The 17,631-nt window shown below is 36.8% G+C and overlaps 1 protein-coding gene across 1 annotated transcript; it reads right to left on the bottom strand.

The window, feature by feature from the left end:
- Positions 1-10,587: 10,587 nt before the first annotated feature.
- On the bottom strand, positions 10,588-16,397 carry utp11 (UTP11 small subunit processome component). The gene is made up of 8 exons (XM_059339543.1): positions 16,208-16,397; positions 16,028-16,089; positions 14,698-14,800; positions 14,085-14,204; positions 12,971-13,064; positions 12,723-12,853; positions 11,711-11,821; positions 10,588-10,838 (listed from the first exon to the last, which is right to left on the bottom strand). The coding sequence occupies exons 1-8, from the start codon at positions 16,265-16,267 to the stop codon at positions 10,755-10,757; spliced, it is 765 nt and encodes a 254-aa protein (XP_059195526.1). The 5' UTR covers positions 16,268-16,397; the 3' UTR covers positions 10,588-10,754.
- Positions 16,398-17,631: the final 1,234 nt, after the last annotated feature.

Raw genomic sequence — 17,631 nt, 5'->3', positions numbered from 1 at the left:
ATGATGGACTGACAGTAATACCGGGGCAGATGGGTGCCCTCCACGCCCCGCTCAACACCACACACACACATACACACACACATACACACACACACACACACGCACACATACACACACCCTCCCCCTGGTCTATCCTGGCCCCCCTCTCCTGCAGAGAGATACCCCCTGTAGGTCTGATGTGGAGGTGAGGGGAGGGAAGAAGTGTAGGGGGTGCTGTGTATGTGTGTGTGTGTGTGTGTGAGTGCACCTAGAGGTGGGGGGCACAAGTATGAGGCACCCGTCATGATTTAGGCTCCCATGCAAATTTAATCAATTCGAGTACCTCTCGCCAGCCAGGGCTCATTAGCGGCAATTTAAAAAGGGGGCTCTGTGATCCCCACCTCACTGCATGAGCCAGACATTCAGCTCACACACACACACATACACACAAACATGCTAAGATACACACACACATCCAAATACTCACACACAAGTACACAAAAACGCACACACGTCAGGGGCACTGTCAAGGCTGTAAAGATTTTCCTTCAGACGTCTTCCCCCTGGCATGGAGAGAGACCCCCCTCTCCTTTCTGTCCCTCCTCTCTATCCACTACTTCAAACAGCCCCATGACACCCAGCTTCAAGTTAAAGGAGAGAGGGATCCCAAGATAAAGACTACCTCTCATCCCCCCACCACCCCTCGCATTCTGAGACACCCTCCCAACACTCAGACCCCAGGCTACCTCTCTCTTCTGCCCACCTCGCGCTCTCCAGCTCTCCGTAATTGGGGGATCGATTAGTATTGTCCTTAACCATCCTTAACCTTGGCTCTGTGCGCTGGCTTTGGAACTGTGTTGGTGAATAAGGAGGGTGGAGGGGCAGCACTTGTGGTTCTGCAAGGATCAAGTGGCAGGATAAAACCATTAGGTTTAGGTTTATTTTAGGTTTAGGTTTATTTTAGGTTTAGGTTTATTTTAGGATTACGTTTATTTTAGGTTTAGGATTATTTTAGGATTAGGTTTATTTTAGGTTTAGGTTTATTTTAGGTTTAGGTTTATTTTTGGTTTAGGTTTATTTTATTTGCACAGTTAGAATTACATAAAATGACGAAGATAACATATAGTGTAAAGTGCAGGGAGAGGCAGAAAACCCAAATGGGCTTATTAAAAGCCTCCACCTAAAATGTCATAGTTATTAGAAAGTAATAAAAACAAGTTATGATGTTATACATATGCGGGGGTACTGTTTGTGACCAATTTCTATTCTGTACCATCTAATAAAAAAAAGAAAATGTGACCCAAAAAACCCCCCAATATATTAAGTTAAAGGTTTGGTTTGTTTGTTTTTTGTTTGTTTATTTGTCTCTGCCTCTGCTACCACCCCAATATAAATTGAGGTAGGCATTAGTATTGTCCTTAACCATCCTTAACCTTGGCTCTGTGCGCTGGCTTTGGAACTGTGTTGGTGAATAAGGAGGGTGGAGGGGCAGCACTTGTGGTTCTGCAAGGATCAAGTGGCAGGATAAAAACATTAGGTTTAGGTTTATTTTAGGTTTAGGTTTGTTTTAGATTTATTTTAGATTTAGGTTTAGGTTTAGTTTAGGTTTAGTTTTACTTTAGGTTTAGGTTTATTTTATTTGCACAGTTAGAATAACATAAAATGACAAAGATAACATATAGTGTAAAGTGCAGGGAGAGGCATGTAGAACCTGATAATGTAATAACCCCGATAATGTTATAAAAATCTGCAGTTGAGTCCATTGAAAATGTAATAAAACCTGATAATGTAATAACTTCCCGATAATGTAATAAAGTGCATTTCCCAATAATGTAGTACACTTGTTTTTACAAATAATGTAATAAAGTATAACATTAATGGGAGGTTATTACATTATCAGGTTAGCCTTCATTTCCCAAGTCCTGATAATGTAATAATTCCCCAATATTGTAATAATTTAACAGCAGACCACCCATTACTTGGGTTCAAGTGATGATACTGTAGGCAACTCTAGCTCAAGAGCTCTAGCGCCACCAACAGGTCAAAGTTGAATGTTTATTAACTTTTGACCCGTTCATCCGTTTTTCACAAACGATGTATCACTGGAACCCTTGGGCCAATCCCAGCTCAATGCTTCCTCAATGGAGTTTTTCGGCCATATTGGATTTTCGGCCATCTTTGATTTGATCAAAAACCTTCCATTAATGTTACACTTTATTACATTATTGGTAAAAAAGTGTATTACATTATTGGGAAATACACTTTATTACATTATCTGGGAGTTATTACATTATCAGGTTTTATTTCATTTTCAATGGACTCAATAGGGCAGATTTTTATTACATTATCGGGGTTATTACATTATCAGGAATTTTTTTACATTATCAGGTTCTACAAGGCAGAAAACCCAGATGGGCTTATTTAAAGCCTCCACCTAAAATGTCATGGTTATTAGAAAGTAATAAAAGGATAATAGAAAAAACATATGTATAACATCAACAAGTTATGATGTTATACATATGCGGGGGTAGTGCTTGTGGCCAATTTCTATTCCGTAATCTAATTAAAAAAAAGAAAATGTGACCCAAAAAAACAACAACAATATAATAATAAGTAAAAGGTTTGGTTCTTGGAAATTGTAAAAAACATTTTGTAGTTTTTTTTGTTTGTTTGTTTATTTGTCTCTGCCTCTGCCACCACCCCAATATAAATTGAGGCAGGCAGTGAAATATTACATTTTAAAAATTTAACAGCCACACCACTTTCAGACACAGTGGCCCTGCCACTCTGACTAATGCAGTCAACAGTTTCCATGAGGATGTTTTTTTCAGTAAAAAAGTAGTTGAAATGAAAATGGTTCATCTGGAGATTATAAAGAGTAACTTGCTCACTGTCCTTGGAAAAGAGTTTCAACATTTTTAATACTGCAAGCGGCAAAACGGAAAGTTTGTTCATTTAAACTGTAATGGGATGGTTGAATGTTAAATGGATGTGTTCTTATAAGCAAATCAGATCACGTTTTATGACAAATTAATGCAGAAAACTAGGTAATTTCAAAGGGTTCACATGCCAAAAACACACCTGTGATTTCTGCTTATCGCCACAAGAGCTGCCAAAGAGAATGAAACAAAGATGTTCAAGATTGTTGCTTTAAACCAGGGGTCTCAAACTAGCTGCCCTCGTGACGATATTTTGTGGCCCCCACCTTGATATGAAAGTTTAATGTGAGTTTTATATGAATGGCACTTTACTGTGTTGTGTGTGGAAGGTCCCTTTAATGTCTTTTTTTGGTAATTTTGTCTTTTTTTAATAATGTTGTGTCTTTTTTTGCTTTTTTTAAATAATTTTTTATATAATTTTGTGTCTTTTTAAAAAAAAAATTCTGTGTGTTTTTTTGGTAATTTTGTGTCTTTTTAAAAGTAAATTTGTGTCTTTTTTTGTAATTTTGTGTCTTTTTTTGGTCATTTTGTTTATTTATTACGTAATTTAGTTTATTTATTACGTAATTTAGTTTTTTTCTGTCATTTTGTGTCTTTTTTAAATAATTGTGTGTCTGTTTTGGTCATTTTGTGTCTTTTGGGGTCATTTTGTGTCTTTTTTGGTCATTTTGTGTCTTTTTTGGTCATTTTGTTTCTTCTTTAAGTAATTTAGGTTTTTTTCCGTCATTTTGTGTATTTTTTGGTCATTTTGTGTCTTTTTTTCCATAATGTTATAACTAAACTTGTAGAACAAAGACCCATTGTGTTGTACCCCTTCTTAACCAGGCTTCACTTTTACTCTCCAACAGTTACTATATATCAGGGTCAATGTCATAGCCTGCAGCTGTGTGACCACACAGCTCTCCACTTCTAACCCCCCCCGTTCCAAAAATGACTATTCGTTCTCAAACCTCCAGGGTCATTAACTTTAGAGATGGCGTTGTGGGGGACAGGGTGGCCTGTGCGGGTCGTCAAATGAATTACGAGGCTTTTGACAATAGAGAAATGCCTGTCTATATCTTTAAAATCAGAAGGTCGCCCACTGCCCACCCCTGAGGCCTGCCGCTGCGTCCCGGCCTGAGAGTCCCGTTGCTGGGGGGGAATGAAAGGCGAGCTTGAGGAGGAACAGTGGCTCGTCTGTGTTTGGGTCACTCAGTCAGTTAGGGGTCCCGGAACTGCGCACACAGTGTTTTGACCCCTGGGCTCTCCTCGGCGACCGCCACCCCCCTCCGCTTATGGAGGCCGGGCCCGAGGGTCCCGAGGGTCCCGATGCACGCACGCTCTCCCTGCCGTGTGACGCAGGAGCAGAGGGCAGGGGGAGTGGGAGGAAGGAGGGAAGGAGGGAAGTTGGCAGAGGATGTCAATCACTCTTTTACTGGGTACGACATGATTCTGACAACAGTGAAATGCCTCTGAAGGACGTTGAGTGTGATATCCACATGTTTAATCATGTGGATATCACACATGAGTCCTTCTTAATTTTCAAGAAGAGACTGAAGACCAACTCTTTACTGAACACCTTCACTCTCGATCTACACCATGGGTCTTAAACTTGCAGCCCACGGGCCAATTGCGGCCCTCATGACGATATTTTGTGGCCCCCACCTTGATATGAAAGTTTAATGTGAGTTTTATGTGAATGGCACTTTACTGTGTTGTGTGTGGAAGGTCCCTTTAATTACTTTTTGGTAATTTTGTGTCTTTTTTAAGTAATTTTTTTAAATAATTTTGTGTCTCTTTTTAGTAATTTTGTCTTTTTTAATAATTTTGTGTCTTTTTTTTAATTATTTTGTGGGGTTTTCTTGGTAATTTTGTGTGTTTTTTAAATTATTTTGTCTTTTTTATTAATTTTGTGTCTTTTTTGGTAATTTTGTGTCTTTTTTTTAAATAAGTTTGTGTCTTTTTTTAATAATTTTGTCTTTTTTAAATAATTGTGTGTCTTTTTTAATAATTTTGTGTCTTTTTTTGGTAATTCTCTTTGTCTTTTTGGTCATTTTGTTTCTTCTTTAAGTAATTTAGGTGTTTTTCTGTCTTTTTTTTTTTATTTATTTTCCCGATTTCAACTTCTTTTTCTCATTTTGAATCATTTTTCGTGACTTCAACTTTTTTCTTTTCATTTTGACTTTTCCTTGTGACAAAAAACATTGAACTTTTTCAAAACATTCCAATTTTTTGAGATGTACTGTACCTTCCATCCATCCATTCTCGTCCGCTTATCCTGGGGGCCGGGTCGCAGATGTACCTGTATAAACATATATGTGTATTTAAAAGCATCCTCATTAACCGTTTTTCGCTCTGTACTGAGTTAAATGAGAGGAACTCGTCCAAGTGGACAACCACCATCACTCTTCCCCTGTGTTGGCCCATCACCAGGTGTTGGCTTACCTTTGCTCTGGTCAGCAGTGTCCGGGCCAAGGCCTCTGGTCCCTCTCCTCCAGCCCCTCCACCTCTCACTGCGCCTGGTGACATTTCTGCCTGGCTCCCTCTCTCCCTTCTCCCCCTCCACTGGCTCCCAGGAGAGGCTGATGGATGGGCCCTGTTTATGAAGCTGCTGCCACCACAGTGATCAATCAAACCTGGGTCACTGTGATCTGCTGCTGGGCGCCAGGTCTTCAGTCTATTTCACAGTCTGGGCTGGAGCAACCACACATACAGTTTGTTAGTACTCACCATATTGATGGAAAAAGACTATACAGCACTATAAAGCAGTAGTTCTCAACCTTTTTGAGTCAATTTAACATGCATGTTGTCTCACTGAACAGAATCTCACAGTTCAGATCAGACAAACTCAGTTGATACGACAAATTTTGGACAAATAATGAAGCAGACAACAACTAAAACATCTCTCTGTCTGTGCATTTATATATATATGTTTTTATATGTTATTGTTACTTTTAATCTAAGTCCTTTGCTATAAATTTAAAGGTCCGTTCTGACCTCCTGAGTGTGTAACAGTCAGCTTCAAGCCAGAGACTCCTTGTAAAGTTAAAACTTGCTACTTTGGGATTTGTCAAAAAAGACACAATTAGCCAAAAAAGAATCAAATTGAACACAAAAAGACACAATTTGACCAAAAAAGACACAAAATGACCGAAAAAATATATACAAAATGACCAAAAAAAGACACAAAATGACCAAAAAGGAAACAAAATGACCAAAAAAGACACAAATTGACCACAAAATGATCTTAAAAAAAACACAAAATGACCAGAAAAGACACAAAATGACCAAAAAAGACACAAAATGACCAAAAAAAGACACAAAATTACCAAAAAAGACACAAAATGACTTTAAAAAATCCCACAAAAAGACTAAAAAAAGACATGAAATGACCAAAAAGACTAAAACACCTTAACACAGAGCTGACTTGAAATGATTTGGCGACCCCCAGAAATCATCTCGCGAACCCAATTGGGATCGGGACCCCAAGGTTGAGAATAGCTGCTATAAAGAACTAGGAGAGAATACGTTTTGTGAAGAAATTTTGCTTGTCTCACCTGAAATGTGGTGCGCAGTACATGAGGTACTTGACTCAACCAACTTCAATTGTCAGGATAGAGGCTTCTTGGCAAGGACTGATGGCAGGGGGATCAACTGAGGAGTTGGCGAACTCGGGATCTTTTCACAATGAGGCTTCTGAGCTAATCCCCGCTCCACCATTTCACTCGGCAAACTGATCAGCACGCGCACACGCTTTCCTGAGAGGGCTAATTAGCCGGATGATGCGCCTGTATGAGCTGGATAGTCTTGTGAGAGCAGAAAGATGTGAGGGAGACGTGTAAAACGACAGCCCTCACAGAACTTTATTATGGGAGACAGTTTAATTAGGGCCACGGGGCAATCGCACCGAGCACTATTGTTATACTGTGGATTTTTTCTTCTTCCTCTTCCGGACGCAATGTCGTCCCGCTACAAATTATATATCAAAACGTGCGGTTTGATCGGGATCGGTGTGCTATTACTTTTCTCTACGGAATACGAATTTTAAACTGCCCAAAATTTTGCATTGAAATGAATGGGACGGCCGAAAAAAATGAGTGAAAAAAAACAATAATTGGAGATTTTTAAACGTCTACTTCTCCGGCATAATTTCACCTAGAGACTCCATTTAAACTTTAAACAGTAGACACAAGTCTTGTGTATCGGTGTATTAATCCACGTTTCGATAGGTCATATAGTTTTTTATCAATCCCTGTTCAATGACCATGATCATTTTGGGAGAAATTCTGAGATTATAATGGGTGTCACAGTGTGTGACATCATCGCCAGAGTGTAGAGGGAGAGAAAAAACTGTCAAAAAATACATTTGAAAACTGCGCTCCAGGCCGCAAATTCCACTCTACAGAAATAATTTATACATAGAAACGTAGGAAAATTTGTCTTCTCACTCACAATCCTCTGGTAAAGATGTCAGAGTTATAGTTTGGGCGTGGGACGCACAGATGCGCCACCAACACGCACCAACAGCCTCATTGGCTCCCATATTAAAAACGCAGGAAGATTTCTGAAAAAGGGAGATGTCACAGTTTTTTTTAGATCGCTCTAACAAAGCTATTTTTTCATTTTTCTTAAAAAAAACATATGTACACGTTCAGGAAGAACTCAGGACGCTCAAAGTGAAGTCGGATCAATGATAGCTATTATGGTTTTGCCAAAAATGCTTTCTGTTCAAGGCCAGAAATTCCAGTCCTGTCCACCTCTGGCTTCTGTCTGTGTTCCGGAACATTCAGGTGGCAGTTAATTCTGTTGATTGCTCTGATTGCCTTTGATCTTTGATGTGATTACAGTTACAGATACACGCACACACAAGTGCGCACACTCCTCCAGATACACATGCTTCAAACACGCACACACACACACACACACACAGGTAACTTCATGCGTTTTTCGTTACACACACACTAATGCGCACGTGAGCGCGCACACTTGTCCAGATACACGTTTCACACACACACTTTGAGGTTAAAGGGCATAGGTTGCTGTATGTATAAATACGTGAAAAGGAATGCTTGTTGTAGGTGTGCTCCTTGTATATAATATAGTATTATAACATTACTAGTATTAATTGTTTGAAATCTCTGAAGAATCTCACCATAGTGTACACACACCGGCAGTAGCCCCCGTGGCCCTCTCAGAATTTCCCCAAAGGAAATTTTCTAGTTAAATTAGCAATAGCTGAATTCCATTGAGCAGCTTCAGTTTCTGGGTGCTAGATTTGTCCATGCTGGCTTACTGGGACACCTGAATGAAACAGAAAGGGCCTCGGTGTACGGGCATTGATTTGGTTAATGAATATCGGGATGCATGATGACCTGTGACAAATCCAAAGCAGCTGACTCACTGATGAGGATAAACAGTAGAAACAGGTGTAGCTGTAACAATAGTTACATTTGTCTCTCATGGGAGCCTTTTAACAGAGGTATTTTTGCATAAGCACAGCTGCAGCTAATAAAATTAATAATGGGTAATTTTGATTAAAGTGAGCTAATGAGCAGGCATTGACAATAGTATTATTATCAATGCATGCTAACTGACACCTAAATCATACTTAATTTTATTAGCTGCAGCTGTGTCTTCCCTGCTGTGACACGTGAAAAGGGTCTGTTGGAGGTGTTCGCTGCAGCAAAGGTGCTCCAGAGTCTCTGAAGACTTAAAACCTTTGATGCACAACATCAGTCAAAAATGACCCGGATTCATTCCCCATGTTATTTAATGCTGCTGTGTGTTTGTGTCCTCTATCTTTTGATATCAACTTATTTTATGATTGAATATTCCAAGGATTCTTTAAACATCTTGTTTTTGATAACATATTATTTCCATTTTGCCTCTCATACTTTATGAAGAATTTTTTTTTGTATTATTACATAACTAACTACTTGGCAAAGTAATGTCCTAAGCTAACTACTGAGCCAAGAAGTTAGCTAAGTAGTTAGCTTAGCAAGCTTCTTAGCTAACTACTTAGCCAAGAAGTTAGCTTAGCAAGCTACTTAGCCAAGAAGTTAGCTAAGTAGTTAGCTTAGCAAGCTACTTAACTAAAGCATTAGAAGAGTAGTGACACAAAAAGGGATTTTATTAAAAAAATGAATCAAGGAAAACATAAAATTAGGATGTAGGATAAAAAAAACTGATTGAGGAAAACCTGGAATACTGAATGATGAAAATAATTTATTGCAAAGATATAGAACATAAAAACTCATACATATCGGGTCACTTTAGACCCATGTTGTGCATCAAAGGGTTAATATGAACCTGAGCCTCCATGAGACAAGGCGGTCCAGCAAAACGCGTCAAAAGTCTAAATTTAACAGGATGACCTACCTGAGCAGGAGATGGACACGTGGCAGTCAGTGTACCAGACTATTGGCATATTTATCTATAGAATATAAAACTGTGATGACAAAATATTGTGGCTGTTAACACACACTGAAGTTTCTCCCCCAGCTAAAAGTATTTACACCTCAGGGTGGCCTTTTCACCAGTGTACAGTCACGGAAAAATTTATGAGATCATTGTTTTCTTCAATGTATTGTTCACTTTAATGTCTGGTACAACTAAAAATACATTTGTTTAGACAAATGCAATGATAACAAAAATAGCTCATAAGAGTTTAATTTAAGAGCTGATATATAGACATTTTTCCATGGTTTTATTGATTATTTTGGTTACTATAAAGAAACCCACGGAAAATGTCTAGATATCAGCTCTTGAATTAAACTCTTATGAGCTATTTTTGTTATTATATTTGTCCAAACAAATGTACCTTTAGTTGTACTCAAATGAACAATAAAGTGAAGAAAACAAAGGTCTCATGAATTTTAAAGGTGGGATACTGGGGTATGCCAAAGTTGTGTTCTTCAAATTCTGTTAAAAAAAAATAATAAAGGAATTATTCTTGCACTTCTTACCTCTTTTTGGAGAAGCCTTTGAAATTGGACACTGCAGTCTATCAAATCTAAACAATTTGATTAGACTTTAAGGTCACAAGGTATTTTGAATTCAATGTTTTTTCCAAGAATTGAATAATGCTATGCCATTTTAGGACTATCAAGTTCAGAGATTTTTATTATTTTATGACCTGACAACCACCATTCGCATTTTCAAATTCCTATTTAAAAGGTCTAAAACGGTCTATTAAAGTTTTCTATAACTGCCATATTTTTGTATCACCAATTTCACATATCCTGTTTTTGATTGATAAGTTAAAGCTTGTTGTTTTTTTTAGATAGACTTAAACTTATGATCCCCCTTAGTCTATTATAACAGGTTTAAAATAGCAAATAAGTTGTTCAGCTATTAAGTACACAACCCATTAAACCAGAGACCCATTTCTGATACTCACAAACACAAAATTAATCAGTGACAGCTTACAGAAAACCTCACAACCACAATTAAACTCTAAACTTTGCTCATACTTGTGACTTCCAGGTTCGTCCTCTTTCTCTACTGTTTCAGTGTCTTCAGCCACCAACAGACTTGTTTTTCCAAATAGTGTGATAAAGAACACTAATGCCACCTACTGGCACACCAACAAATTATAAACTATTGTCTTGTCTTGTTTGTTAGCCTCTCCATCAGCAGCAAAATTATATAAAAAAAATATATATAAGCCAATAAATCACATAAATGTGTATGTTCTTCTGATATTTATTAGAAAGAAACTAAAAGTCTTTGATAAATATGTACAAGATTCCATAGCTGGAACAACACTTAGGGAAAAGAAAATGATGTAGAAGTCCATTATTTCACCAGGATCTCAATGGAAAAGTTGGTGATTTCTTCCCAGCTAGTGATTCTCTCTCAGCGTTTCCTTTTGGCCTCAAACTTGTAGATAGCTGCAGCGTTGGGCGTCTCCTTTTTTACCTTCACTTTCTTGTACTTATCCTGGTGCACAGAGTGGATAAAAGAAACAATATGTTCATTTACATTGTATATGTATGTATGTATGTATGTATATGTGTATATATATATATATATATACTTGAACTAATGTACAGTTAAATCTGCATTTATTTATCTTATTTATTATATAATCTATACCTATATTTATACTGCATTTTTATACAATTCATTCCTGTATTTATTGCAATATGATTCACTTAATTACTGCTTAATGCACTTCTGGTTAGATGCTATCTGGATTTCGTTGCTTTGTACTTGTGACATGTGCAATGACGATAAGGTTGAATCTAATCTAATCTAATCTAATCTAATCTACACATTTGCAATTAACCCTCTGAAATCTTCGGCTATTATGTCAAGTTAAAAAATCTGTTAAAAATCTTCACCATGCCATGTTGGTGTCAGTTTTTTCAGCGTTACCTCACCTGTATGTCCTGATAATTACATTTTTAACTTTGACTTATTTGATCAAAATGTTGAACCCAAAAGAAACAAAGGAAAACATAAAATCTGATCTTGAAAAGTATGTTTCAAAACACAGAATTTTAAATATTGCAAATATGAACACAGGTTGCATATATAACATATAACAGGTAAAATGAGGATAATATCTAGTTCAAAATGTTATACTAAATATATTTGACATTATCTCCAGTTTTACTTGGCCGAATATTATCAAAAAAAAATCTAGCATGGAGTTTCAAGCCAGAACTTTAGAGGGAAGCTGATGGAGAGGCTCAATGTTGCTTCATTTTTATGTTTTCAAGTCATGAAGAAGTAATATGCAGGTGTTTTCATGGACTCTAGAGGGTTAAAAACCCAAATGCTCATGGTGATAAAGAACATCTCCTTACCTGCAGGTCCTTGCGGGTCTGGATCTTCTGGGTGATTACAAACATTTTCTTTTCTCTGTCGATTCTCTGGGAGAGGATCTTATACTGGTGGTTCCTCTGCTTGGCCAAGGCCTACAGAGAGAGTGAAGCAAGAACATGAACCGGACTAGTGGTTTAATTTACTTATATTAACAGCATATAATGAAGATATATTGAAAGGGGGGATGGTCCTATAGCAGGGGTCTCAAACTCGCGGCCCTCGTGACGATATTTTGTGGCCCCCACCTTGATATGAAAGTTTAATGTGAGTTTTATATGAATGGCACTTTACCATGTTGGTAGTTTTGTGTCTTTTTCTAACAATTTTGTGTATTTTTTTTTGGAATTTTGTGTATTTTGGGGGTAATTTTGTGTCTTTTTCTAGTAATTTTGTGTCTTTTTTGGTCATTTTGTGGTTTTTTTTGGTCGTTTTGTGTCTTCTTTTTAGTAATTTTGTGGGGTTTTTTTTGTCATTTTGTGTCTTTTTTAAGTAATTTTGTGTATTTTTGGGGTCATTTTGTGTCTTTTCTAAGTAATTTAGCATTTTTTCAGTCATTTTGTGTTTCTTTGGGGTCATTTGGTGTCTTTTTTTTTTTAGTAATTTTGTGTCTTTTTCTGTCATTTTGTGTATTTTTTAAAGTAATTTAGTGTTTTTTCTGTCATTGTGTGCCTTTTTTGGTCATTTTGTGTCTTTTTTAATAATTTTGTGTCTTTTTTGGTAATTTTGTGTCTTTTTAAGTAATTTAGTTTTTTCTGTCATTTTGTGTCTTTTTTTTGTGGTAATTTTGTGTCTTTTTTGGTCATTTTGTGTCTTTATTAAGTAATATATTTTTTTTCTGTAATTTTTTTGCCTTTTTTTCGTAATTGTGTGTCTTTTTTTTGGGTCATTTTGTGTCTTTTCTTGGTCATTTTGATACTGCCTCCAGCAGCCCCCAGGTAATTTGAGTTTGAGACCCCTGTCCTATACCAAATGAGGCCGATTAATAACACGGACCTTTACACCGCGAGGCTCTACAGCTCCCTGGATGCTCTTCGTCTCCAGAGTTTTCAGAGTTGGCCTGTTGAACACTCGGTCCACCAGCTCAGGAGCTGTGTTGAGGTGTGTCGCCAGGTCAAATGATTTCACTGAGGAGACACAGTAAAGAATGACATCAAAACTTTTAAACCTAATAACGATTAAAATCATCGAAGACAGGGATGTTAGTTCACATCAATTAACATCTGATGTACGTTTCTATTAACCTTCTTTCTTAGAATCCACGAAAAAAGTATGCTTGTTTTTCTGTTTGCAGTCTGCATCCAGAAGGTGGAGCTCTCCTTTCAGCCTCTCGATTTTCTGAAAGCAAATGATACACACAAAGAGATTAAAGGTGAAGATAACAGAAGCCCTAGAAATAGCCGTGTTTCTTTTTGGGGGAAAGTCTCAGGCCACGGCCCCTCAAATGTCCGCTCACTCTGCGTGTCTCCACTACAAAAAGGCTCCAGAGGGATTTAGAGACTCCGGAGGTGACGTATGGTTTTAGATCGTATCGATGGATTAAACACGGGAGACGAAACTGTGGCCGCCGTCGCTAACTGTGCACAAAGTCAGCAGCTGATCATAAACAAAGCAGCATGGCTAATTATGCACAGCTTCTCCGCTGATCATAAACATAGTGATCGTAAACAAACCGGCACAGAGTGTCCAATGCTTGTTGTAAACAAACAGAGATCACTAAGTGAACACCTCCTGTAGCAGCAGCACATACACACTGTACTGCTACAGAGCTAACTGTTAGCCTGTTAGCAATTTGCAGACTGGACGTTAAGGGGTTAACATCCCCTCTGGCTCTGTGACTGCAGCTGGGAGAGACTGCTGCAGGAGGAATGTGCCACTTCGACTCGTTCTTACTCTTCTTAACGAGCCGCTGGCCCCCACAGCTTGTTAAGAAGAGCCGAAAAGTTGCTAATTATAGTAACACAGTCGCTAAGTTGGCAAATGGCGCATGTTGTTGTGGCGTCGAGTACTACATCACATCCTGCTTAGAGATCTATCCAATCAGTAACCAGGCTTTTTTCAGGGGAGAAAAAAAGACCCTGCTCTTCAACAAGGACAAAAAAAGTCCCGACAAAAGTCCGCTCCGGACGGCTCGTATGCAAATTAGGGGCATTTTGGCAAGTGAGACCCGCCTCACTCTGGGTATTGCCCGGTAGTGGAAACAGCCCTATTAAAGGATTCATCTTACAGAGGGAGGTTAGATAACTGCCAGAACACATGCTTTATCAAGTCAATTTGAGTTTTGTTCTTGTATTCAAAATATTTGTTTAATCAAGTCAGTTTTTAATGCACGATCTATTTCAGGAAAAATAAACTTACCTTAGCCTCCGCAACCCTTTTCATCTCCACATATTTGATATCCTGCGTCCTCATCACTTTCTTCTGCTCCTCGGTCACCTCCACCTCCTCGTCTTTTTTTTTCGCTACGTGAACTCCATCCTGTCACCATGCCACAAAATAAGACATTTATACAGGGGTTTAATTCAATGCAACTCAATGAATTAGTATTTTGTAATAACTCTGGTGCACTATAATAACAGTGAAGACATGGAAAAATTGTTCTGCACTTAGGCCTGTCACACAGAATGGATCCTCTTACAATCTCTGATCATGTCTTAATTAGACAAAAAAAAAAGAAATATATATATATATATATATATATATATATATATCATATATAAAAATGATCTTAAGTTAAAAATCTAAGAACTTCCTAAGTGAGAAAACTAAGAAGGTCGTAAGACATATGACAATTCTTTAGAAAAAAAATGGTGAATAGCATTGAAGAACATTCTCAGAAACATCTAATCATTTTCTTCAGTTTTATCTGAGGAACACTTTTGTGAATCCGGCCCCTGATCAGATGATGTGGTCATGGTGGTTTACACAGGGTAACTATGTCGTGTTGTTATGATGATAACATTTATCTTACCTGCAGCTTTGCGTTTATCATTTTGTGGTAAAACTCATCTGGGTTCTTATCCAGAGCTTTCTTTCGCAGAGCAGCAAGAGTGTTTTGTTTCTTGTGGTAATCACTGTAAAACAAGCAAAGCAGGCAATCAGAAAGCTTATTATTCAACCTTTTTTTACCGTAAAAGTCCATGATTCAACGACTACTGCCACAGCAGACATGAATCATAAACTACAAAAAGTGCAAAATAGAGCAATCCGCATAGTCCTTGGTTGTAATCTCAGGACAAATGTCTTCAAAATGCATACAAATACAAGCTGGTTAACGGTACGTGATAGATTACATTATTCACTATTAATATTTGGAAGAAATGTTTCCATATCCAGAACTCCATATGTTCTATACAAAAAGCTATGTTTTAGCTCAGACAATCATAGCTACACGACTAGACATGCAACCAGCGGAAAGTTTTCACTCCCAATAATAAAGACAAACTTCAGTAAAAGAACAGTCATGACTGCTTGGAACCTACTTCCCAAACATTTTCATCAAACCATTAGCACAAAAAAACTTTAAATTATTATTGAAAAAATATCTTTTAAGTGGATACATATACTAATTATGAAATTGTTATTAATAAATTAACTCCATTAACGATATAGAATAAAATGGTTCAGTAAAGAATAGTAACTACTAGTAATAAACACAGCTATATAGTATTAAATTAAATATAACATTTAGTTTTAAGTAATGGATATTAAATGTAAAGATGAAATAGCATCTCCTAAATGGATATATATGGAAATTAGTACTATTAATTTACTATTAAAAATATAGAATAATATGTTAGTAAGGTATATTAACGACTACGTAATGATAATAAACACAGCTATATAGTATTATATTATATATAATATCTAACTTTAAGTAATGGATATTAAATGTAAAGACGAAATAGCATCTCCTAAATGGATATATATGGAAATTAGTACTATTAACTTACTATTAAAAATAAAGAATAATATGTTAGTAAGGTATATTAACTACTACGTAATGAATATAGCAATAGTGTATTAAACTATGTAGGGAATCTATCTTTAAGTAATGGATATTAAACATAAAGATGTAGAATGTATAAAAGATCCTGATTTTGAAGCTTTGCTATCTTTTATATTCTCGGTTTTTTATTTTTGTTTTTCTTTTGTTTTGATTTTGCTTCACTATTCCCATTGTTAACTCTTTAAGTTAGTTTTAAGTTGTATGTACTGTATATTATATGTCGGACGCCAGGAAGAATAGCTGCAGTTGTGCTAAATCCTAATAAAACAATAAACAATAAAACAAAACTCACTCTGCACGGAGTTTGTAGTCTTTCTTCTTCTCCAGCAATCCCAAATGTTTCCTAAAACCAGGCTGTTGGGAACATAATGACACAGTTAATACACGTTATACTCATTCATATTTAATATTTACTACATAGCAACAGGCTAGCAGGCTAACAAGCTAGCTAGCAAAACACTGAAACGCTCACCTGAGATCTTTCATGGTGGTTTTTCTGTCGGGATTTCAACGCTTTCCTGAACGAAGACATCCTGAAAAATGTCCTCGACCACAATGAAGCCAAAAAAGTTCAGTTAAGCAGCTTTTGTGAGGCTTTTCTTGGTTCTGTTGATACTAAAACCTCCTCAGTCAGTGCTGCTAGCTGCACACGTGGGTTCCTGCTTGTGATGTTTTTCATTTCCGGTCCGCAGATTCGCAACACAACTAACATTTAAAAAATATCATAGGAGTCATAAATCATGACGGACAATTACTAATAAAAAACATGTAATTATTTTTTGTCTTTTCACAAGAAAGAGAAACAAAATGACGCATGTTATCGATATAATAAAATGTTGTGACTTTTATGTTACGTGCTGTAGAAGCCTGTAACAACCAGCAGGTGGTGCTGTTGTACACATTTTAAAATGCTGTTTCAGCACCCTTTACTGTATGAGCCTTTTATAGTGATAGAAGTCATAGAAGTATATTAGTACAAAAATTGCATTTACTCTTGAAGCATTTGTTATTTACTCGAGTGTTTCCATTTGATGCTACTGTCTACTCAAATGTTACATTTCACACTGAAAAGTTGTACTTTTTACCACATTATTTGTATTTTTATCACATTAGACTTAGACTGCACTTTATCGACCCCTTTGTAATGAAATTGAAGTTCCAGTAGCATACAAATACAAATGCAGTTAAAATAAACAATTGACAGTGAACAAAACAATACACTATTAAAGTAAACAAGTGAAAAAAGGATCAGATAAATAAATGTAGAGAACTGTATGGAGGATGGATATAGATAAATAAATATAGAGGAATGTTTGTGGATAAATGACCAAATAAGAAGAAGACTTAAATGAGCAGTTAAATAAATAATAATAATATGGTCTTTTTATATATATATACTAAATATTGTTATGCATTTAGATACTCCACAGTGTACTCCACTTAAAATTGGTTTCATCTTCACCAGTTTGAGCATTAACATCCATTGGTTTATGCAGATTTGGGCAGTACATGGCCTAGATCAGGGATGGCATCTTAAATGCTGCAGGGGGCCACAAATTTTCATGTTCACTACCACAGGGCCACATATAGGACCGTGCATTTAACCAGATATGATGAAACTGCAATTTTAAATATGTTTACAGTGCAGTAACTTAACATATTTCATGCTCAAATGCATGTACACTGCAAAAAAGGTGTGTCTAAAACAAGATAAAAACAGTAAATCTGAGGGAAATGATCTTGCTGCATGGACAAATAATTTCACTTGACAAATATTTCTTGAATTAAGATTATTAAATCTAGAAATAAGCATGTTGAATGCTTAAAATAAGAATTTAACTCTTAAAACAAGATTACTGTGATTTCTTTTTCTTTTCAGTGTCAGAACAGCAGACC

The sequence above is a fragment of the Centropristis striata genome, chromosome 8 (genome assembly GCF_030273125.1).
Source record: "Centropristis striata isolate RG_2023a ecotype Rhode Island chromosome 8, C.striata_1.0, whole genome shotgun sequence".
Lineage (NCBI taxonomy): Eukaryota > Metazoa > Chordata > Actinopteri > Perciformes > Serranidae > Centropristis > Centropristis striata.
This window is presented reverse-complemented; position numbering and strand designations above follow the sequence as displayed.